The sequence below is a fragment of the Echeneis naucrates genome, chromosome 4 (genome assembly GCF_900963305.1).
Source record: "Echeneis naucrates chromosome 4, fEcheNa1.1, whole genome shotgun sequence".
NCBI lineage: Eukaryota > Metazoa > Chordata > Actinopteri > Carangiformes > Echeneidae > Echeneis > Echeneis naucrates.
Window position 1 is genome coordinate 21,606,907 of NC_042514.1, and position 24,448 is coordinate 21,631,354.

General features: G+C 44.5%; 1 protein-coding gene across 7 annotated transcripts in view; it reads right to left on the reverse strand.

The window, feature by feature from the left end:
- Positions 1-24,448, reverse strand: part of pde4dip (phosphodiesterase 4D interacting protein) — a 68,728-nt gene that overhangs the window by 13,856 nt on the left and 30,424 nt on the right. For 3 of the 7 annotated variants that reach the window (XM_029499307.1, XM_029499309.1, XM_029499306.1), the window contains exons 1-20: positions 13,862-15,745; positions 12,323-12,436; positions 12,061-12,180; positions 11,797-11,889; positions 11,479-11,688; positions 11,243-11,401; positions 11,056-11,151; positions 10,821-10,958; positions 10,559-10,738; positions 10,211-10,405; positions 9,887-10,135; positions 9,649-9,814; positions 7,393-7,505; positions 6,540-6,706; positions 6,044-6,293; positions 5,785-5,950; positions 5,555-5,671; positions 4,530-5,025; positions 2,841-3,076; positions 2,709-2,757 (exon numbers count right to left, since the gene is read on the reverse strand). In XM_029499307.1, coding sequence (XP_029355167.1) covers positions 2,709-2,757; positions 2,841-3,076; positions 4,530-5,025; positions 5,555-5,671; positions 5,785-5,950; positions 6,044-6,293; positions 6,540-6,706; positions 7,393-7,505; positions 9,649-9,814; positions 9,887-10,135; positions 10,211-10,405; positions 10,559-10,738; positions 10,821-10,958; positions 11,056-11,151; positions 11,243-11,401; positions 11,479-11,688; positions 11,797-11,889; positions 12,061-12,180; positions 12,323-12,436; positions 13,862-15,118 — 4,571 coding nt within the window. In that variant the 5' untranslated portion in view covers positions 15,119-15,745. Of the gene's footprint in view, positions 1-2,708; positions 2,758-2,840; positions 3,077-4,529; positions 5,026-5,554; positions 5,672-5,784; positions 5,951-6,043; positions 6,294-6,539; positions 6,707-7,392; positions 7,506-9,648; positions 9,815-9,886; positions 10,136-10,210; positions 10,406-10,558; positions 10,739-10,820; positions 10,959-11,055; positions 11,152-11,242; positions 11,402-11,478; positions 11,689-11,796; positions 11,890-12,060; positions 12,181-12,322; positions 12,437-13,861; positions 15,748-17,910; positions 17,947-18,805; positions 18,900-19,031; positions 19,193-19,274; positions 19,399-22,401; positions 22,479-23,850; positions 23,962-24,448 lie in introns of those variants that run through there. The other 4 variants (XM_029499311.1, XM_029499310.1, XM_029499308.1 and 1 more) reach the window with 4 other exon arrangements.

The window sequence follows — 24,448 nt, forward strand, 5'->3', positions numbered from 1 at the left end:
TGTCTTTGGACGGTGGGAGGAAGCCGGAGTACCCATGGCCTAATGTTATTTTCTATCTGCTGAGTCTGCTGGGCCATTTGGAGAGCGAGTGAATATCCAGTATACAGTAGTTATAACTGGAAGTAGTTTGCACAGTTTAAACATACATATGTTACATACTCTAGGTACTGATTTCAAAAACTTTATGTTGTGAATCAAGTTTGATGTGGAAATTTGTGTTTCTCATGCCTGAACTTGTTTTGCAAAGATGCTATTTATTTTTATTGCATTATTATTTGGAAGTTTGCTAATTATTTTGTATTTTTTGGTTGCCTGATTACATAATTTCTTAAAAAATAAATCAGACATGATGCTCAAACAAGTGCTCAGTACTTGAGTTGTCTTTTACCACTTACTTTTTTACATTTACTTGAGTGATTTTTTTGGATGACTACTTTTTACTTCTACATGAGTGGTACTACTTTGAAGTAATTCTACTCTTACTTGGACACTCTACCCACCTCTGATTTAGACGTACTGTATGCCACACAGTTAAGTGAATGCAGAGCTTAATGCTCAGACTACAGTCCCTCCCCCACTCCACAATCAGAGGACCAACCCATCAGAGGCCTGTCGCAGAATACACACTGACTAATTCTCCCCCACATCTGGTCGGCCATCTGTGCAACAACATGATGTTAGATTACTGCAGGCCTCTCTCTCTGTGTCTCTGTCGCTCTCCCTCTCTGAGGGGCGTCTCTAATTAGTCACAGAACATTTTTTGTTTATTGTGGTTTGACCCAGCGCGCACCCTTTCCTTCCTCATAGCAGAAGTCGGGCTTGAAGGACACAAATTGCATTTTAGGTCATTCACTGCAGAAAATGTATGTTTATGTACAGTGGCAGTTAATCACCTGTCAACATTTATTGCTTTTGTTTTCCACCTTTTTAGTAGACATTTGATTTTTTTCCTCATCACTCAGGTATTAAAACTAAAGAGCCATGTTATGAAACAGAATTAGGTGCAATGTTAGATGTGACTTACTATCCAGGACATTTATGACCCATCCAGAGGAGGCCGGTGTTTTCACCTGAAGTCTAAATGAGCCACATTTACATCAAAGCTCCATGAAAGCCTCTGATTGGTGAGGCTGAAGAGTATCTGTGTTACACATTTGTGTAATTGTACTAAAAAAATTCAGCCTTTTGAATCACAACTTTACTTCAAATGTTTGTTCAAATTGTGGCAAAACCTCAGTGGATAAAACTGAAGGGGAGTGAGAGAAAGTGAGTCTCCTTCATTATGACACCGGAAAGTTCAGGTCCCGAAGGCTGGTTTCAAGGTTCAGTTTCTGAACACAGACTGTGAGTATTTCTCTGTGGGTGGAGAACTTTGAGACTTGCACTGTATTAGTATAGAACTTAGACCTGTTTTTACAATAATTCGATGTATATTTGTACACTAACACTTTGTATAATATGGGACCTTTCACAATACCTACAGTAATTTGAATATTTAATGGAAAAAAATATTGATCAGTGAAGCCTTTTGATGACATGTCATTTTCCCACTACAGTACTAACACACTAAAGTAACAGCATATGGTTCATACTGCAAAGCACAAAGAAGCCTGCAGGGCTTTGGACCGCTTTGTTCCTGTTGTATAACTCTGTTTGTCCTGATCTCACTCCTGATGTCTTTTTCTTTCATAATGTATCTGCCTAATTAGTTGACCAATCAACTGCACTGCTAAGGTCTGTGCTCACACATCAGCTAGTCCCGATCCCTTCTGTCTGGCTAACTGCGTGGTGCTGGTGACAGTAGTGAGGGTGGCCCACTCATTGCTCTGCCCTGACGCCAAAGAACTTTTGGGGCTTTTGTAATGTAGTCATAAGTCAGAACAACTTCCCTTTGGCCCAAACGTCAAACTAGCTGCAACCATTAGCAGAAAACACGACATGACACAGTGTGGAAGCAATATGGTGAGTTAAAGAAACTAGAAAAATCTGCATGTGGGACAGAGAGCTAAGTGATTCAGGATGATTTTAAGATTTCCTAATATTTCTGATAATGGTTTGACAAACAGGAGGAAAGATTAACTGATGCTGAGGTGAAAACCACTCCCTGGACTCTTTGGCTCTCATTACGATAGAAGGTGATTTAGAGAGAAACCCATAAAGAAAGATGCAATAGTTAGTTTTAGCTTTGTGAAAACAACCATCAGAGGAACAAATTAATAAAACCAGGAAGAAAACCAACCTCAAGAATACTCATGAAAACAAAACCAGACTAAAAACCTTGTGAATCATCATTTAAACACATCAAATGTTTGAAAATGAAAAATTGAAACAATGTATTCAACAGCCAATATCTAGTTACTGTTAGCTATTGGGTGTTCTAGTAGCTAGTATCAGTGAACCTCAGCAGTCACATGACCTTTTGCTTAAAAATGACATCTTATCTGGAGAGACACATGGCCTGTCCATGTTTTTTCCGCTTGTTATGCATCTAATAAGCTGCCCTCACTTTTCCCCCTATTTAATCCACTCATTGCCAATCAGCCAGCGAGGTCTTTGCTCATTATTGAGATTATTTTGCCTCGAGGAAGAGCATCACACAACAATACTTTCCATTGACCAGCACCAGCCCAAAGTTATACAAGAGTCAACAGCACTCCTAAAATTCCCTCACACACCACACATACACAGGTTAGGGAATGAGCACTGACCGGATGGCGAGTAGCTCCGTCTTCTCAACTGGATCTTCAGGATGATCTCCTGAGGTTAAACCAACATTAGTTTTTATATTCAGTTCCTCTGAATGTATCTGTGGGTCACAAAATCTTAAAACCTGGACTCACGTCCGCTGATCTTTGCGCTGACTCTCTGAGCCAGAGCACTGCTCTGAGCCAGCTGTTCCCTGAAGCTCTGGCCCATGTAGTAGTCGATGTCATTGGCCCTGAGCAGCTCCTCGAAAGCCTTGGTGGTGTCACCCAGGTGCTGGGTCAGGATGTTGCAGACACCCCGACCCTCCCTCAGCCGCTGACGGAAATGAGACAGCTCCCTCGCCTGAGCCTGGATCAGGGTGTCAAATTTACTGGAGAGAGAAAAGGAGCGATCACAAAAGCTGTCATTTTATGCAGTGTGTATATATATACATATACTGTAAATTAATTAATTCAGATTCATTCATTTAGCATGATTATTTTGATAAAAAATATTTTAAAGCAATTAATTAACACAATGAATGAATCTCAAAATCCCCCCAAAAATTGGCCCCTGGTGATATCATATTGGGCAGTGTCCTAATGAAGTTTGTCCAAACGGAGTTGCTGTAAGTCTCTGTCCAAGATGGCGGCCGGCAGTAGAGAGCAAAGCTGACTGTCCTTTGGAGAGGACACAAAACCCTGGAGTAAGTTACAACAACAGATTCAGAAGTGACACCTGCGCTTATATTTAACATTTATTGATTAGTGTCGATATATGGAAACCTCCATCACTAGTGGTCAGCTCGTTCAGGGGCTCATGAAAAGCTCACACTGCAGCCTCCATAATATCTCACCACTCCAGGTAACATTGTACATAAGAAGCAGTCAGCTCACTCCGATAAACAAGTAAACAAGTGAGTCTGTCGGAGCAGCTGGCTAAGAGATGAATAAGAGGGCCGCATTAATGTGGATATTTGTTTGTTTACTCAAAAAGAAAGAAAGAAAAGAGTGGTTTCTAAATATGATGTGGCTGGTATTTTTATTATTATTCTTTATTTATATACTGCAATCTGGACAGCCCATCTGCTCTTCAGTTTAAATAAACACATGTAAAGTATTTATATATATTTTGCCTTCTTTCATGTTTTTTTTTTACCACACAAAATGAAACACAATTTAGTAATGAATGAATATTAATCATGATTCATCTAAATTAATTCGCAGCAGCCATGAGATTAATTCGATCAAAAATTGTAATCGTGTGCAATCACATATATATGCGGAAAATTATTTGAATCAACATCCATTCAGAGTCTATGTCTATGTCTCTGTCACTGTCAGTGTCACTGCTACAGTGCAGCTACAGTACATGCATCTCACATGGGATACCATGTTCCAGACCCCGTAACAGTTAATCCCCTCAGCTGAGTTTACATAAAAACATCTGTGGTTACGCCTGATGAGCATCCAGCCCTGACAGGCGTTTAATGCCTGCACTGATTAATGGATTCAGTGACCAGGCTGGACCCGGTCAGCTGTTAGCTTCTTCTTCTATTGTTCTGGACAGATTTTATAGTTTTTACTCATTTATGACTAAATAATCGGTGATTTGAGACAGAAATGTTTGCCATCTTTTAAAACTAGAGAATGCAACTCAACTGTATGGTTTAAATTCTGTATAACAACCATTTGTTCCTGTCGCTTATTAATCCGCATTAACTTTCAATCACTTCCTTCTAATATTTGCCCTGTGGTCAAAATCCCTGTTTTTTGTGGCCCACCTTCTAATCTCTTTTGTATGAACACATGGAAAAGTTTTTATTTATATGTGGAACAACTCACCCAGGCCATGTGGAAGACTTTCTGTCCTGGTCAACATACTTCTTGCCTCCCTTCCTGAGCTGGTTCTCCAGTGCGTCCACACGTGACACCAACTCCTGGAGGCCATTCTCTGGGTGAGGGTGACGGGGCGAAGCAAGTGGAGCACCGTCACATGACTGCCAGCCCTCATCATCCTCTGTGCCGCTCTGGGAGGGCGAAGCCTGGAAGGACCAGTTGACCTTGCGAGGCGTGGAGAGTCCGTGGTCACTGGAGGTGGAAAGGGACCGGATACGGCTCTGAAGCCCCCGGATGACCATCTGAGAGCGGGACAGCTGAGAGCGCAGGTCCTCCACAAGACGCTGCAGAGTTGACACCTCGTCTCCATAACCAGAGCTCTGGGTGGTGGTTTTGGTGAAGGTGGAGTTGCTCCTGGTGACACCAGTAGTGGTGTTGGTTGTGCCGGGCCACCACTGCGAGCCGCAGTCCAAAGATGTGCACATCTCCAGGTCATCAAACTCTGTCAGGGAATATACAGTGAAATATCGCTCCCATCATCAGACATGGGCACCGGCGCTGCGGAAGCTCCTCCCCTTTGGGCCTCCGACTCGCTTTCTTAGCTTTTACATTTGGTGTTCAATAGGACTTTAGAGAAAGCAGCTGTGTGGTTGGAAATCAACCAAATGAACAAACTGCCTGACAAAGCGCCCTTCAACTCAATCCACTGCTGTTACACCAAAGGCCTCCACTGCGGTAGATTAATCGTTTGCTTAAATAATGTGTATAACTTTGTTTTCCTCTTCTTTTCATTGAGCATCATCCCTAAAACAGTGTGATTATTACATTTTAAAACTCTTTATAGAATATGCTGTATAATAATTCATAAATAAAATAATATAGCATTTGAAAAGATAGAAGATAAAAGAAGATATACTTTTTGGCTGATATAAGGAAACTCTGAGGTACACAGATGATTGTTGATAAACTTCTGTGAGGCTCACTTGTGCTTTGCTGCCCTCTGTTGTTTCTAAGCCTTCATTAAATTTTACCTGGGCTGCTGGTGTCCTCCCTCTCGGCCTCGTTCTCGCTGCGGCCGCAGGTCTCATAGCCCAAATCCTGCAGGTCCACCTGGATCTGCTTACTATCCTGCTGCACTGTGGTCTCTGCTGCAGATGCACAGAAGAGGAAATTATGTCTTATATGTCAATATTTCATTCATTTGAATTCAAGGTAACTACAGAAACAATCAGTGACATCACATCATCATCTGTCCACTCACTGAGCAGCTCCCGGTAGTCTTTGAGCTGCTCGGCCTGAGCCTGCACTGTGGCCTCGGACACCATCAGCCTCTCCTTCAGCTCTTCGCTCTTCTGCTGCAGATGAACCACCCTCTTGCTCCTCAGACAAAACACAGACGGCTGCTGTTCACCGTCCACGTCATCGACCTGCGTGTCAGCGGAACATTGAGAGCAGATTCACAGTCCACCACCTCTTAATAAACATCTCATCAGCAGTAATGCTCCACTCTGGTGCTGTACCTCTGAGGAGGTGGTGATCAGGTGCGTCAACCTGGGTGTGGTGGCTTTGCACATCTCTGAGCTTTCCTCCTCATCCTCCTCTTCCTCCCCTTCAATGGTCACATCCAGCTCCTCTTCCTCTACCTCATCCTCCTCTTCTTCACCCTCTAACACGTTCTGGTCTTTGCTCTGTTTTCTGCCAGGCTGAAGCTCCTCAGTCACCTGATGCTTTAAATCTTCATTCTCAGCTTGGAGGCTGAACAGAGCTTTCCTTTAAAACAGAGAGGTGATTCGTTACAGGCAGAATCGAGGTTGAGACCAAAACCGAACAAGATGCATGTGACTTTATTTTTCATTAGTGCAGCTAAATGAATAATCTGGACAAGGCTCAGGGTAACTGCTCCAAGTGATGATACAACAGTACAACAACATAATATAAACAATGGGAACAAAAAATAAAGATAAAAATTATAACCACATTCTGGCAGCAAGACATTCTGTGTGCCTGTGTTTTTACCTCATCTGTGAGAGTGAGGAGAAGCCGGCCTTCTCCAGCTGAGTCTTCAGCTCTCCCAGCTCTCTCTCCACCAACCTCTTCTGCTCCACCAGCTGTTTGACCTCCATCAGGCCCTGGCCTTCAAAAACCAGGTCCTGTGACAGGGTCTTCCCTGGACCTCCAGAACCCTGGACAGACACACAATCACAGGCACAGTCTTCACCTGATACACTAGCAGAGCAAAATGACTGCCAGTGTTATTTAAAGCTGTTGTTTTTGAGGAATTGAGAGGCAACATCAAAACTCAGGACCTCAAAAACCTCCTGTGTTTCTGGAGAGCACATGAAAGCAAAGAAATGTGAAAGAGTCGGTTATTTTTCATCAGTCCATCAGCTGCTGGTATGAAACCTCCAGTTTGTAATTTATACACCATCCAAGCTGGTTTCTGAAACCAGCAGAAACCACTTCTGGAGGAGAAGGTGGAGCTAACCTGCTCCATGCTCTTTCCTAATTGGGTGGTACAGTCTATCAGTCACACAGTAACCCCTCCCCCTGATCCGTGTTTTCTGGTCTGTTTTCCTCTAAATGGGAGCATTATTTGAAAAATATACATCATGTTGTACTGAAGACATTAAACCAGAGACTGCGATCAGAAGCTCATTAGGAAAATATTCATTGAGTTCATCAATCAAGGGAGAAGGAGGGACATTTCCTCCTCAATAAGAACCAAATACATCAGAGACCAGTTTCCAAAAGATGCTGTACCCCAAATTCAGACATTTCAGAATAAAAGTAAAATAAAAGAAACAGTTCAGGAGCAAGAGTGAGGAAAATATTTATGTTACAACATGTTGAATATTATCTTGTTTTGTACCTTGGCGGTCAGTGACCGGACTCTCAGTTTTGACTCCTCTTCATCCACACTCTCAGTATACTCGCTATTCAGATCATCGTCATCAGCCTCCTCTTCCTCCTCTGAACTCAGTTCTACAAGAGGGATTAGAAGAAAACGTGAGTAACTTCACCTTAGAATCAATTATTCTGTGTTTCTTCTCACTTTTATGACCTTGTGCAGTTTAGCAGTTGATCCACTGAGCACAACTGAGAACAGCTGCAACTCCATCAAGCTCAACTAACCTGACACTGTGATGCAACACAACAGACACACATCCAACATTGTGATTCCTGACTGCTGTTAGTCCCTGACACGAAGCCAATAAAACATTTTTATAGCTGTTCATCCACAGGGTAGATGGATTTATGTGGATCAAAGGGTTTAACCAGAGGAGGATTTCAGATAATCTGAGTCATGCAGTGAGGTGAATTCTCACCATGACTTTTCTTGAATGTATTTAATTAATTACAAGTGAAAATGTGATGAAATGAGCTAAAGGCCACTCTTAATTTACAAACCCTCAGATATTTGTTTTTTGTCTGCAGTAACAGACAAAAATAATGATTTTTTCCTTTATATTAAAAATGCTAACTGCATATGAGTGTTTTTCAGAATGAAAAAAAAAATAAATGAAAAATAAATGTAATCATTTATCATTAATCATTAATCAAACAGGTGGATTTAATATTTCTCCTTTTGAATCAGAACTCTCGCCCTTCTAATCACGGTGAATTAAACATTATATGAATAAATATGTTTTTTTATCTCTGCTGAATCTGCAGAATGAAACTGACCTCATGTGTGAACCTTTGCCTGTCAAAAATAGTTCTGCTGGTGTGGTTGTATACAATTCACATGACAAAGGAGAGAAAAGGGTGATGTCATTCCTTTTATGACCTCCACAACAGACATTGTGTTTTCACGTTTGTTTGTTTGTTTGTCACAACATCACTATAGAACATGTTTATGAATCAGGGATTTGGGGGGATAGATCTGCATAATTTTCTACAAATATGGACTTTTTTAGAGAAGTCTGGTGTTTTTTTGGAGCCTGTGTGTGTGTGTGTGTGTGTGTGGTTTTATATACACAGTCAGTATTCAGGTGTTTACAATAATTTGATGCCATAAAAACTCAGAAATGCTGCAGGTTTATTAAATGAACTAATGAAACACATCGAAGTCCAGATGTTCAGAAACATCTGCAAAGCCATGAATGCGGAGCGACATTGTTTTAATGGTGTTAAACCTTTCAACCCGACACACGCTGTTTTTGCAATCCATTTATGGGAAGAATTTAAAAGGAAGAAGGAAAAAAAAAAAAAAACATCCATAATTAACGTGCCTTCAATGTGAAACTTGTTTTGTTTTGTTGGATTCATTGACACTAAAACACAGAATAACTCAACAGAACTGATAACTGATGTTTAGTGATTTGTCACAGAAGCAGATGCAACATTTTCTCAATAAAATACGAGTTTCACTGCATTGTTATAATAAAATAAGATGTACTGTGCTGCTGCCACACATGCACATGCACACACACACACACACACACAAATATATTGTGACTGCTAATACAAAATTGACTATGTCATGTTGACCTTCAGGCAAAATATATTACATTTGCAAAGTCAATGAGAAAAATACACAAAGTCGACAAGTTTAACTCACTGAAGCTGTATTTTTGATTCTGATTCTTTCTAACGTGTAGTTCTTACTTTGTGATCTCGGCTCCCTCCATCAGCCTCAATCTCTATCCCTTGAGATTGGTCTGAATGATACTGAACAAATTTATGGAAACACAAATGGGCAACAATTAAGGCTCAAGGTTTTAAATCTTTAAAAAAAAAATATTTCTCTACAATTTATTAGCTCCTGTTGGTTCTCATGTCGGGATAAAATCGTGAGGTCTTGTGCTTCTGATACTATGAAATTTTGTGGAGGCTGAATTGTATGGAAGTCCAGGATGGACAAATCCCTCCCAGCCCATCTGGATATGAAAGAGACATTTTCATCAGTGTTAGGATGTTAGAAACCAAAAGTCACATCCACTGCTGATTACAATAAAACCCTTCAGTTAGTATTTTTTAACCACAAAGTCCAGCTGGTTAGACTGAAACCATCCAAAGACCATCACAGTGAGTCCCTCCACCTGGACCCCCCAGCACAGTCATCACTCCGACTGATGGGGGGCTCGCTGTTACAGATACTGTCCCATGCGTCTCTGATGCCCACCTCCAAACTCGGGCTGCCTGCTGCTGGGCTGGTCTCGGCCCAGTACTGCGTCTCTGGAGGGGGGGGGCTCCTGCTGGACCAGCCTTTCCCTCAGCTCCTGGACCTCCTGGGTCAGCCGGTCTACCAGTGGGACGTCTGAGGGATCCACCATCTGCCTCTGGAAGTCCTATAGTACACACAGAGAGGACCATGTAGACCATTATATGATAGAGCACTTGACCCACCCTCCCTAACTGACCCTGATAAGCTCCTCCTTCACATGCAGAGTCCTGCTCAGGGACACCAGCTGGGCAGCCTGACTCCTGCTCAGCTCCTTGGTCTCCTTCTCCCTCCTCAAGGACAGACGCAGCTCCTCCTGAACCACCTGAAGCTCCGAGGACAAGTCTGTCTCCGTGTCGGACCTCAGTCCTGAGTTCAGCTGTCTACGGAGCTGTTGGACCCTCGAGGTCTGCTCGGTCATGATCTCCCCTAGCCTGCTTGCAGAGTCCTGATGGGAGAGTGTCATCATTTTCATGACTCTTTCACTGAGTCAGTGTGTTTGTTTAGAGTTACTCTGCTCTACCTGAATGTACTGGTCCCTAGAGCTGATGGCTGAGAGCAGACTCTGGACCTGGTCCTGGTGCTCCTGGGCCTGCCGGGTCCGGTCAGATAGAACTTCCTGGAAGAGGCGGTCTTTGAATTGGAGACAGGCTTTCAGCTCCTCCAGCACGTCACTAGGAGCTGAGTGGATCTTAGCCAGGAGGGAGCAGCGCAGATCCTAGAAGACAGAAGATGAAGAAGAAGAAGAAGAAGAAGAAGAAGGAGGAGGAGGAGGAGGAGGAGAAAGAGGAGAAGAATTAGAAAAAGGTGAAGAAGATACCGATTTGTCTTCATGGAAGATGAGGATAAGTGAGCCCCACCCCCTCTGTACCTGTGCCTCCTGTGTGCGGCTGTGCAGTGCCGCCTGCAGCTGGTTGATGATAGTGTCTCTCTCCCTCAGGATGAGGACCTTTCTCTCCTCGCTGTCCTTAAGCTGCTGCTGGACACTCCTCCAGGCATCACCAATCTGTTCCAGCTCCAGGGCTTTACCCCGGACTAGCACCTCCAGACTCTGAGACACACACACACACACACACAGTTTGGTGCTGCCTCAGAAGACACAAGTCTTTGTGTGTGTGTGTGTGAGTTCCTACAGTAATGGTCTCCTCGTTGTTGGTCAGGACACAGCGCTGCCTCTCCAGGTCTCTTTCCTTCTCTCTGAGCAGCAGCTGAAGCTGACGAATCTCCTCCTCCTTCTCCTCCACACAGTGAAACTTTTCATCCACCGCATGCTGCAAAATTATCAGAAATAGCATGAATCATCACGACCCTGACTGGACTAAACCTATTGGTTTCAGGCTTTATCAAGAGCTGAAGATTTTGTCTCACCTCCAGAGCTCGGTCTCGCTCCTTGATGCGCTGGTGGAGTTTCTGAAGCAAAGAGTCTCTCTGCTCCTTTGGATCATCCAGCAGCTCACAGTAGTCCTGATAGGACATGAGGAAATCCAGATTTAATCAGCTGAAAGTCTGTCAGCTGGACCAGCAGCATGAGATCAGTGTTTACGGTGTGTCTGACCTCCAGCAGCTGCTCTTTGGTCTGCAGAGATGTCTTCAGCTCCCTGATGGTCTTCTCTCTCTCTTCCTTCTCTCTCTGCCTCTTTTCCTCGCCCTCTCTCAGCTGCTCCTCTCTCTCCTGTAGGGCTGATTGAGCCCTTTCCAGAGCTGACTGCAGCTCCTGAGTGCCACACACAAACAAACACATCAGCATGATATTACAACAAGCTGTGACGGAAGCTGGTGATCTCCCCTCACCTGATTGTGCCTCTCTGTCTCCCTCCTGTACAGCAGTGCCCCCTGCAGGTCTTTCTCTGCCCTCTGCAGGGCACGGCTCAAGTTCTCCTCAGTTCTGGCTAAATGCCGCTGTGCCCGCTGGTCAGCCTGCAGATCCAGCTGAGCCTGGAACAGAGAGGCCTGTAGAGCCAAAACTTCACCCTGACCTCGAAGACTTTCTGGCCCCGACACCTGCAGGCAAAAACCGGGAGAGGTGGGAAGAATTAGCGGTGATTTATGAGAAAATCCCGCGTCCATGAGAGAAGAGATGGAGCACTGGTATCAATGTGGATGACAGACCTGTAGCTGCTGCAGTTGGTTGCAGTTGGAAAGCTCTTTGAGAGAACACAGCATCTTATTCTGTTCCTCAATCACCCTGTACAACTCTGCAGCCTGCGCACACAAACACACACACACACACACACACACATCAGCATCACTGTTCAAATCTGAAACTGTGCATCCTTTATGTTTTTGACAGTTGATTTCAGTCCTCCTCCAATTTCCTTCTGCTCTGTCGCTCTTTTCACTCCATGTCTGAATTTATTATTTATCCATCTTCACCTCTGCCTCCTTGGAGCTGACGTTATCACTGATGTTCTGGAGTTTTCTCTCCTGCTGCTGGGCTTCTTCTCTAGCCAACTGCAGTTCTAGCTCCATCTCACTGAGACGCTCCTGCAGCTTCTACACAAAGAAAAACACAAACACACAGATATAACATAAAACACTGACTGTTGCTTGATTTTGCCCTAACTTGCTCACAGATCAAAATCTGGATTGCATGTTTTGCTGCAGAAAACAGATGCAGGTAGGTTGATGTGCTTACCTGATTTGTGGTTTTGCTCTGGTGGATCATTGCCTGCAGGGAGCGGACCTGGTCCTGGGCCCTTTGCAGCTCTCCCACACACTGACCTGCAGTGCTCTGCTCGTCAATAAGCTGCTGGAAAACACACTCATGTTAGGACTCGAGTCCTCCTAAATGTTTAATTCTACAGTCCAAAAAATGTAAACAACTAATCACCACAACAGCAGTTAACTGCTGAACTAGTTTTGAAAACGGAGTTGCCACATATACACACACTGTGTCATCCAGCATGTCATGCAGCTATTTGTGTAGATGATTGTGTGAGAGTAGAAAGTGATGTCATCTTGCTGTTGGATGACTTCCTGGGCAAGCGGCTGTTGCCACAGCAGCATGATGTTTTTGTTTTTAATGGGACTTTGCAAAGCTGGGATATAATTGTGACCTTTGGGGACATTATTAGTTGTATGTGCAGTCGTGCCTCAAGCTGTTCAAGCAACAAACAGAAGAAGAGAAATAAATAAAAGCTAAAGTTTTGTTTTATGCATCCCATAACGCGCAAATTATTACTCAATAAATGTCCTTTAACATTTGGAGGAACTTGGTACAAACTATACAAAGATATGTTTAAAGAGAAAATCGGGAAATGAGCTAAGCTACTGGACACAGTATAGAATTTCCCTTAATGGTTCATATTTTAGTTATTAATTTACTATCATTGGCATCCACATATTATTTCTTTTTGAAGAAAGTTTTTGGCCTGAAAAGGAAATCAAGCTATCAGCTGGAAGACTGAGGAGGCTGTTCATTTATGGTCAGCAGTCCTAACAAGATCTTCACTGAATGCAGCACTTTAAACAAGAATCAGCTTTTAAACCCTGTGGGGTCTTTATGAATGTATGAATGGCTGGTACATTGCACAGTCTGGTACTTTTCCTCAAAAGAACAGCACATAATGGACCTTCCTCTGCTGCTGGCCGAGCCAGCTGCATTCTAATTCATCATTAACATCACAGTAGACGTTATGAAAATATATCAGAACCAGAAGAGGCTTCACAGAGGCCGAGCACTGCAGCATTTGGAGACTGTTCCCATGGTAACAGAAGAGTTGCTAGGATACAGACGGGAAAAGGTATTTATTCCCCCCCCGAGAGGAGAATCAGGGCGCTGAGCGTGCTCAGCTTTGTCAGTGGTGAAGGAGATGAGTAAAGGCACAAGATCCAGGGAGGTTTGACTGGCCTCCATCTGGATGGTGAGTGCCAGCCGGGGATCAGTCCCTGAATTTTTCCTCAGCATGACTGAGTCAATCTCAGATTGTGCTGAGGTGTCAATCTGAGATTTGGGCCCCAGTTATTCGAGACCTCTTCAGAAAATGACAGTATCTGATTATGTCCAAGTTAAGATGAAGTCATCAAAAACGAGGAACTACAGATGAATTGGATTTGTGTAGTTCAGTTTCTGCTGAACTACACAAGTTCAGTTTTCTGGTTAAAAGGTTTTTGTCTGCTATAACCCTGACCTCATGTTTCTGATTCCTTAGAGTTCACAATGCAGCTAAACTACCTGTAGAAAGTGGAGCGGTCCGCACTGAACATATTCCTCCATCCACTGCTCCTCCATCTCCACCAGCTCGGTCTGCAGGTCCTGCTGTGGACAAGGGGTCACGACCTCAGGTATGGGCTGGTGGGGGTAATGTTCACTTTCTGCTGGTCCCCCACAGGGAGACCTCATTGGGACAGACAGGGCCAGTGATAGGCCTTGTTCCAGTTTGGCTTTGACGAGGACTGGGAGCTTGCTGCCCCTGTGATGCTTTACCGGGCTGTACTCCCAGCCCTTCAGGAAAATCAGCACAATCTCGAGCCCAGAGATGAAGTTTTCATTCAGGGGTTTGTCCAACAGTGCGTCCCTTCGTGTTGGAGCGTCCTCTGGATCTTTCTCTGGCTCGGGTTCTTCTCTCTCTTTGAGATTAGTCGGGGGGCAACTTACGTCCACGGCCGTGTCAAGAGATTCCGCCGAAGACACGGGGCTAGGACTTGTCTGGTCACACCTGCTCTTATCAGTGTCCAACCCGGGTGAAGGGGACTCAAAGGCAAGGATTGCAGCTTCAGCTCCTCTGGTTGGGTCCTCGACCCCGTGAGGACCCGTTGAGTAGCGGGTTGATGGGCCGCAGGATGTACTCCTTCTACCAACCCTGCGAGGCACCTTGCATACGGCCTCGTAGTCAGAATCCGCCACACGGAGGGCCGCGCAGCCCCTGCACCGCCTCGGCCTCTGGCCAGGGAGGGTGTCCCCTGCTTGGCAGTGATGGTGGTGTTGCTGCTGCCCCAAGGCGGGGTCTTCCTTATCAGCCCAAGACTCATACACGGAGTAAGCCAGATCGTCCTGGATCATGTCACAGTATCTCACATCCTGCAGGGCTGACAAATCCAGCACTGGTGAGTCTTCGGAGCCAACATAAGGACCGCCTGACCCGGCTGGAGGCTCGTTCTCGTCCTTGGCATTGTTTTTCCGGTACAGCCCTCCGATGCACTGCCTTAGACGGTCTTTCTCCAGCAGCAGCTTGTGGAGCCGCTCCAGAGACAGGGCCTCCACCCGGGCGATCACCGTGTCGAAGCGGTACATACGGTCAAGCATGAAGGCACACTTGGAGCAAGCGAACTCGCTGCGGCCGTCCCTGGTCAGCTCGTGTCCGAGGGCGTGCGACAGCAGCACCTGCAGGTTGAGCTTGGCCGCTGGATGGAAAATCCATCGGCGTTGGTTACCGCAGAGCTCACGGGCGCAGATCCTGCAGGCCTCCTTCATCTTCACGATGTCCAGCATCACACAGGGGCGCTTTAAAGGTCCATCCCAATAAGGTCCAGAGCTATCGGATGGTGATGCTTTTGATTCAATCAGATCAAGCCATTCTGCAGCTTGAAGTGAATGGACGTGAATGGAAGTGAACGGAGTGGCTGCCCAGAAAGTCGGGGTCGCCCCCCACTTCGATCAGACGGCGTAAAACCGGCTCGGGTGATGAGGAAGATGCACAGATCTTCTCTGATGAGGCGGAAACGGAGAGAGACAGATTTCCCCGCAGAGCGGACGTGTGTATGTCTGTCACGGGTTGTGTTTTCACTTCCTTGGTGTGAATACAGCGGACATGTGTTTCCAGATCGATCCGCCGGTGATTCCGGCGTAGAAACGTTGTTTACAGGCTTTTAAATCAATGACGCCTATTTACTTGACAGCATCGTCCTCCCTGCAGTGGCCGCCTCCCCCGTTAGAATCCAACACTGACATGGACAAAAAGAAAGACGCACACAGCGCTCCCCGTCGACGGTTCGTCCGTTTGTAGAATCACCGGAGAATGTCTGAGTTTCCACCGGCCGGGGATGGAAGGAGAGGCCTCCCGGGCTCAGCTGCTCTCTACCGGGACAACGAGTCAGCGTTGACCGAAACCGAGATCGTCTATATGCGACGAGATGCCTCCCCCGCTTCTTTAACTAGGTCCGTCTGCAGGAACCAATTTTGACTGGAGCTGAATTAGCTCATCGGAGATCACAGTTTGATTGGTGGAGATTTCCCATATATTTTTATCATTTTAGTAGAAGTGAACAGGTTTGGTTTGATTAATCATCCTTACAGTGGCTGAAATCAGCTCAAATAGCAAATAGCAGTCAAAGTTTAAAGGGATCAAAATTATTTCAATCATTATTTTTTGTCCTTTTGACTTTTTCCTGTTTGGAGTTGTTTGGCGTTGTCTTCCTGTCACAACCCTCCCAATTTACTCTGAAACGACACAAATCTCTTTTCGTCGCGAAATTAGTTCAAGAGTGAGACCTCTTGCAATTGGTGAGACTGATGCATTTTAGTGGACACAGGAGGATCTTTGGCCTTGCAGGATCAAAAATTAAACAAACGAATTAAAGGAGTGCCATTCTGTCGTTCAGGGAGTGACAGCAGGGCTGATGGTGAAGCTGCTCAATCACTATTTACATTTTCATTCGGTTTGTGGTTGTGCTGATGATGAAAAGTTCTAAAATAATTTTTTGGAAACCTGTCAGCCACAGATTTAGTTTTTACTCTGTTTTGTCTTTGGTCATGTGGCTGACGGTTCCTATAGAGGATAGCTATGATTGCTTTGTTGAAGTATGTTTCTGAAGCTTGATAATGCTCTACTGTTTGCATTGTATTTTGTTCTCATTGTATTGCATTTGAAAAGTGCTGAAACACTCCACATATACACAATATCAAAGTGCTGATATTTTGTTCATTTGTCTTGCCTTTGTGTCCCAACAGTTTGTGTTTATTTAAATCAGCTTCACTTTCCAAGAAGCTGTTTTGTATCTGTGTAGCTAAGTACAGGGTGTGAAACGGACAATAAAAACAATAAATGGGCCTGACAGTTTTCCATCAGGTTGATTAAATTCTCTGTATCATCAGCATGAAATGAGTCCAGGCCTGGGACCTCGTGCAGCCTTCACATGCATATTACACAGAGGGGTGTGGGGTCAGTGGATCTTATGTCTTGTCGGCAGCAGCACATTTCCAAGAAGCACTCTCGGGACATTTTCCCACAGAAAATCTTTTCGTTCATCATCTCAGCAGGGCTGTTGACATGGAGGCTCTCACATCATTTGTTTTCCCCTCTCTCTCTCTCTCTCTCTCTGTGTGTGTGTGTGTGTCTGTGTGTGTGTGTCTGTATATGTTTGTGGACCAACTTTTGGCCCTGACATCTGTCACCCCTACAGCCTCTGGAGACATAACACCAAAACCCTGATCGACTGGAATGAACCACATAATCAAATATCAATTAATCCTAATCAGAGATAAGTGCCAAGCTCTGCTGACAGACTGTTTACTCTCCTAAGAGTGTCAGAAATAGCAGACCCAGGGTGGGGTGGGGGGGCAGACAGACACAAGAGGTGTCTCACATCTCACTTGTTGCTTTGCCAAGTAAAGACCTCATACAGTGGAAAGAAACTGAGCTGATTGTAGCTGTAACAGGCATCGGAGAGGTAACTGAGTTAGCAGAAGTGGACTGGACAGTCTCTGATGAGGGTACAGAGAAGACATTATTATACATGTCCTCTTGTTTGGAGACCAGCACTGTGCTGCAGTTTATGTTTCATGAAAATTAAAAAAATTATGATTTCACTTAATGATTTGATGGACTTAAATGAACCCCCCCGCCCCCACCGCACACACACACATTTACACTTTACTTTATCCTATTTTTGTTTTGTTTTTCTCTTCTTCACTTGTTGTTATGATGCTCAAATGTTGTCTCTGCAGTGGAGGGTTTTTTTCAACCAAGTTGAACAAGGGACAAAGAAAAACAGGAGGATGGAATCAAACGAAGAGGGACACAGAAAGGAAAAAAGAAAGTATGAAGTAATAAAAGTAAGGAAGGGAGAATAGCAGTAGTAAAACATCTATTTAAAATTCCCATTTCTGATATTTACACATAAAAATAAATGTCTGAGATGTTGATGCAGCAACATTTAACACTAGGTGGCGCTGCCTCTCCATGGTTGAGTCACATTGACAACTGACCACCGACCAACAGTCAGTCAGTAAATGGGTTGATGTAAGAGTCCAACACACACACACACAAACGTGATTGTTCTTACCTCCATCAGTGTGTTAACTCTGTGATAGTCTGGACTCTGTGAGGAGAGAGAGTCTAACGTCAGCTCATAAATGACTCAGATTGACATTAAACAGCAGAATAAAGGTGATCTGGATCAGACCAGATCCAGCTCTGCCTCATTCTTTACTCAGAGGGGACTTGTCACACAGATCTGCAGTTGCTGAGGGTGGTGACAGCAGCAGTTAAAGGTTGGTGCTGTTCAGTACTGCTGTTCCTCTGACACTGATCCTGACTGTGGACTCACTCTCACCCTGCTCAGATAAAACCTGAGAAGCACAGTGTTTTTGTCCTCATGGTGGTCTGCAGCTCTCCTGGTCTGCCAATGGTCTACTGACCCACATGTGGATATAAAAGCGGTCGCCTGGCTGGTCTGGGGCTTGAGCCAAAACACTTAGAATAGAGTCATGGGAGAAAAGTAAGGAAGCGGGGAGGAGGGTGAGGAAATTAGCCTGGACCTTACTCACCTGACATGGTCACATTCAGAATCTGGATTTCAGGTCTTAAGCAGGTCCTGGTTTAGATCTGAATGTGGCTTTGACTTAATTAGAACACATTGACATGTGACCTCAGTCTAGAATTCCTCTGATGACTCTATTCTAACATCCTCTCCCTGCTAGAGACCGGTTTTCATCTCTAACTGCAGTTGCTCTGAAAGGTGAGGACCAGAACAAACATAGACCTGAGACCACATTGTGTCTGCTCCATCCAGGAAGTTATACATTTAGTTTTTTACCCTTAGGTACAGTGTTGATAGAAAAATAGCCAGTTGTTACATAACTGGACCCTTGAGGAGACACACATGGATGATCCTGCCGTGTGGACTCATTTCTGTTGGAGCATAAATGGAGAGCGTGTCAGGAAGATGGCTGAAGTACCTCATCTGCTCCTGAGAGGTTGTGAACTTTGACCTGGAGCTCCTCAACCTGGAGACCCAGTGAACGTTTCTCCTGTATCAATTTATTGATCATCCTAAAAGAGAGAAAGAGTTATCATTCAGTCAGATGCAGATGTGATCTCAGGCTCTCTGTTTCAGGTGCTCCTGATCACACACACACACACACACACACTCCGCTGACAATTATATAAACAACAGTTGGTCACCTGTCTCTGTTGGCCAAGGCCTGCTGTGTAGAAAGTCCCCCCTCGCCTCCACTCTCCTCCATCCTCTCTACCATCTCTCTCTCCAGAGCCAGGCGGCGCTGAGACTCAGAGTCAGCCAGCGAGGCCATCTTCTCAGCTTCGGCTCGGGCCAGCTCTGCCTCCTGAAGGTGATACAGACACAACACAGAGCTGCTGACTGGGGGACTGAGGACAGGTCAGAGAGGCCTGCTCAGACAGTCATACCTCCTGCAGCAGCTGGACTTTGGTTTCCAGGATCTCCTGCATGTGGCTGATCTCCTCCTGTCGCTCTGCAAGGCGACGCTGCAGCTCTGCTTCATTCTGATTGGACAGGCTGTCTGCTGTCAGCCTATAGGGATTAAGAAAGCATTATTTGCAGAGGAAATAAAAAATAAAACGTTTGATATCTAAAAAAATTGTTTTTATTTGTCTAATAAGTGTTTCTCCTGTGTGCGATTGCATTATCTAAGTTCCCAGGTATCTGGAGCTGAGCTGGAGTTCCTGACTGCAGACAAAGTGGAAGCAGAAAAGCCTATAGTCAATAAACAGACAGATTCATTTCGCCCTGCAGACAACAAGCTCATGATTTATTCATTTCTTGTCATTTAGATCATTAATATGAGTCTCTCTCAGAACAGACTCACGTCACAGGGCTGTGCTGTGTCCCACTTCATGGATCTGATGGTCATAAACACTTTGAGTTTTTTAGCCCTTTATTTTTGAATTGGGCTTTTATTGCTCAGAGTTTAAAATGTTGGATAAACCTGCAGAAAACTGAATTAAGAAAGTTTAAATTTTGTATTTGTATTCAAATACAATGTAACTGACCAATTTGGAAATGGTTGGTGATTTATGGAAGTGAACTACAACCTGTTTCTTAGGACGAACACTGCCAGAACCTGACTCAGTTTAAAAGTTCAGGCAGAACTGACTCATGAATAGTCGCAAATTGTGGAAACAGCATGAAATATTAATCTCTGAACACACAGCGCTATGGGCCATAAGTGTCTTTAATGTTGCTGAATTATATATATATGCATCCAAAACATTCACAGCCTGACACTTATTTGGTTAAGAACCAAGTCATGGAAGACTGGATGAAATTTACAGAGGAAGCTGAGGAAAAGCAAAACATTAGAAAAACATAAAATGTTCTCTGCTGTCCTGATCAGTTTAATTAGCAGCCTGGAAAGCAGAATTTAAAAGTAGTGGTATTTGTGCAGCACCAGCCTTTATTTCTATATCCACAGTAAAAAAAACAAGCCTTTATTCCTATGCACATTTGAAATCTGTCTTCTGACCTGTGGCTGGAATGTGCTGCTGAATACACACTTTTTGTCTGAGGAAATAAAAGGCTGGAGAAGGGTGAATTTTGTCTCAAGGGGGAGAAAAGGAAAGCCGCCTCGCTGTCCTCCCCCGCCCTCCACTAGAGGAACAAGGTAGAGGCTGTAATAGCGAAGGTGGTCTGTCACTGCCCTGCCACTCAGCACCTTCACCAGCCAGGAGGTCACACTCAGGTCTGTCTGCTCACATCTATCAGCCTGGCTCCGTTAATAGCTCTAATGATAAACTGTGGCTGCACAGTTTATTTTTGAAGAAGCAGGGCACAGAGTGAGAGTGAGAAAACGTCTCGGCCCTGAACCCAGACTCCTCCCAACACGTTCGCTCTCATCACTGGCTCCCATTTCGTCTCCTTTCCTTCTGAATTGACTGAGCAAATCGCAGTCTGTGGCCATAACAACGGTGTGCTGGCGAGCTAACGGTGTTTCTGCAGCATCCATCAGTTAGAGGGCAGGACCTTTTACTGACATTTAGTGTCACAGATTTTCAGCATGATGGACAGAAAATAATGACGCAAATCAACAAAATGAGGTTTCCTGATGAGTGATAACCTGCAGAATCAGCAGCAGCTTTTCTTAACCTTAATTTAAAGTGTGGCATTTCCTCAACACAAGCTCATTTAGCAGCAATAGACACTAATATCATTAATCACAGAGACCCTGAATTTAGTGGTTAAACTACAGGAATTTCATTTATTAATGGAACAAGACAGAACTTCCCTCAACTGACAGTCCAGTTTGTTAAAATATATATTTTTTTTATTAAAACAAAAACCTGAAGTCACTTGCCTTTGGTCTAGTGTTGAACTATAACTATGTATGTTACATGAAAATAAAATGAAACCTTGAGGAATAAAACATAGGAAGCCTTTGAATTATTTTCACTTATGTTGGATAACTCTACAGTAAGACATTGATACAGTGAGCATGGTGTCAGTTGCAGCATCACAATCAATCAAAATAGGGCCAAGACAACATCTGAATCCCAGGAGATGCTATTTGATAAACATGTCAGCGGTGCTGTGGTGCTACAGAGATGCTGTGATCTGCAGGAAACATTCTCCAGACAAAGATCACATCATCACCATCTTTGTCTTTATCTAAGCCCCTTTTTTAATTGAAAATTAAACACAAAAAGGACCATTCCAACTGAAACTGTAGTCCGAATATCTGCCAAAACTACTTTTATCTACTACTTTTAGTGTATTTTTTGTTCTGCACATCATGCAGCCCTCGTCACAGTATGTTTTTCACTGCTGTTTTTGAGCTCAAAATTTCTGTTTATTTCTAAACTTCTTGAGCTTTAACCTTTTTAAAAGTTGGTTCCTGGACATACACTGAGTGTGATCGGGCTGAGGGCTGAGTGTTTGGCAGAGGAACAGGAGAATCTGATCCAGTGTCAGGCAGCTGCCTCAGAGACAGGTGCTGCAGCTCAAATAGTTCCTGAATCAGCAGCACAACAACCCAAGGGGACACCTCTGCTCTTTCACTATCCCTCCCTCAACCGGCCGGCCAAAAGGAGAGATCCTAGGCCGGTACCTCAATGCCTCCGTACCTCCTCCCCCGCTTCCCCTCATCCTCCTCTGTTCCAGAACACAGAGTTACTTCTTCTTCATTAAAAGCTTTTCAGTGCCAGGTCCACCCAGGGCATTCCTCAGCGTTTAGTGTGTGTTGTGATAGCTCAGTGAGTCTTTCAGCCAGCAGGCTCGTATGTGAGAGGCTGTTGGGACCTGAGGGCAACTGAGTTCTGATGTGCTGATGGGATCATGGGAAATAATCTAGCTACCGATGAAAAGAGTGTTTTTGTAGGTTTCCCTATAGACATTTCAACAAATCTCTGCTGCACTAGCAGCTGAATATTTGAATCTGCTCCTGGCGAGAATTTATTTTAGAGACTGTTGTGGAGATATGATACAGTGTGAAGACTGATTTGTTGGAGACATGGATGTTTTCTGCCCAACAGAAGAGAGAGGAGAAGAAGAGAGAAACATGGTGGTGTCAGATTTACTCACAGAGCTTTGTCCAGAAGCTCCTGCTTGTCCTCAAGCTCCCTCTTCAAACTCTCCACTTCAACCTTCAACTCAATGTTCTGAAAGAGACCAAGGTTTGTCAGATTACAGAACTAATGACAGGAAACAGACATATTTTCTTGCATTTTAAAAAATCTAAACTTTGTTACATTTAGATCTCATTCTCTGTATTTTAAAGCAATGACGCAAAAGTAAAACCAACGTGTTTCCTGTGCCATCTAGTTTATGCTCAAGCAGAAAAACATGAATTTTTGTGATGGAGTTCTGCAGAGACGCTCCACAGCACAGAATGAGCTCACGTGCCACTTCTATCTTAATAGAAATATAAATAGCTGATAGGGATATAAGCACCTGCTGTATTTGTCTCCCCCACAAGGATAATATCTCCCTCCCCCACCCCCAGTACCCAGCAACACCACCACTTTTAACTTCTGGCCCTGCCAGTCACTCACGTGCAGGTATCTGAGTCCAAGAGAGATTTATTTATTTTTCTGGATCAGAGTAGCTGAGGTCAGATTACTGACACACTGACACACAACACAGGTGTGGAGGGGGGGGTTGCTTCTGTTTAGAGAGCACTCTCGTGCAACTTCTACACGTGCCTAAAGTGTGCGCATGTTAAATAAAACTAGAATTGTGCATGCATGCAAACAGCAGGCCTGAAGGCTCCAGTGTTAACACAATGTGGGTCATCGGCTCTGGAGAGGTTGATGAAAAGCAGGTCAGGCTGTTGCTGTGGGTGCAAACACACATTCTCTCAGCAGACGATGGTGTGTAGATATACTGCTCTTCAGTTCACTTCACACAGTCATTCAGTTTTTATGTGTCTTTCAGGTGACAGCCCAGAATACCCCTCAAAATGAGCAAAAAATATACAAAATCAATTCTAAAAAAATCAAAGAACAGGCTTTTATAATGCTAGACTATAGATGCACTACAGAGTCACCATATCAACAACTTTAACACCTCTGGGCATATGTAGATGTAAACAAGAAGACAAGTTCTACTGCATTGTTGCTTCCAGGACTTTTTCAGTTGAACTCAAAACCCGAGCATGCATCTGTGGCGGATTTCACCAGCGCTGGCCTCAGACAGCTGATGGGCTGCTCTCTCTAGATTTCACAAGGGCAATTCTCAAAAATCAATGTCCTCTGTGGAGGAAGCAACACAAAGATTTTGTGGACAGCCCTCTGAAGCCCGAGAGGCCTAAGGTTACCGGCTGATTCTGCTCTAACGGGACTGAGGCTCTTAGAACAGGCAGAAAGTGATGACTGACAGTTTATCTGAGGCGCTGCAGAGCAGCCTGAGACCTGCTGTCAGAAACGGTTACTGTCAAACACAAGCCTGCAGCTCAGTGCAGGAAAAACCACAACACATCTGTGTATCAGGTGCATGCAGGCAAATAGTTCCTCGATCATTTTCCTCACTCACCCTCTTGTGCACATCATCGCTGCTCTCCTCAAATTTCTGCTGGATCTTCTCCTCCAAGAAGTAGATCCTGAGCTTCAGGCTGAAGTTCTCCTTCTTCAGATCGTTCAGATGCTGCGAGATAGTGCGGTAGCCGCGGAAAGCAGAGTTAGACATGATGGCAGGAAGCTTGGTGGTCAGGGGCGTTGCAGCCCCACATTTAGTTTGGCATAAAACAAGGAGGGACACGGCTGAAAAGAAGTAGAGCACAGAGAGTGAAGAACTGATGATGCAGAATATATATCAGGTGTTTCCTCTCTCCCACTGTCACATATCAACAGAATGGGACGGAGGTCAACACATAAAGTGGAATGGAGCTCCGCCTCAGTGCTGTTTGATGGGGGGGGGGGGGGGGTCAGAGATGGCACACAGGCAGGCAGAAGGGAATTGTGGGAGCTGAGAGGGGGGCAAGGGGATGTTTCCTTTTTTACCGCTAGTAAGTCATGCCAAGAATCTCGGTGAGGAGAGTGCATGTGTGTGTGTTGATAACAGGCACCAGTGCTAAGCTGCTGCAGAAGCGTCAGACATGAATATGTGGGAGATTGATCAGTGTGTGTGTGTA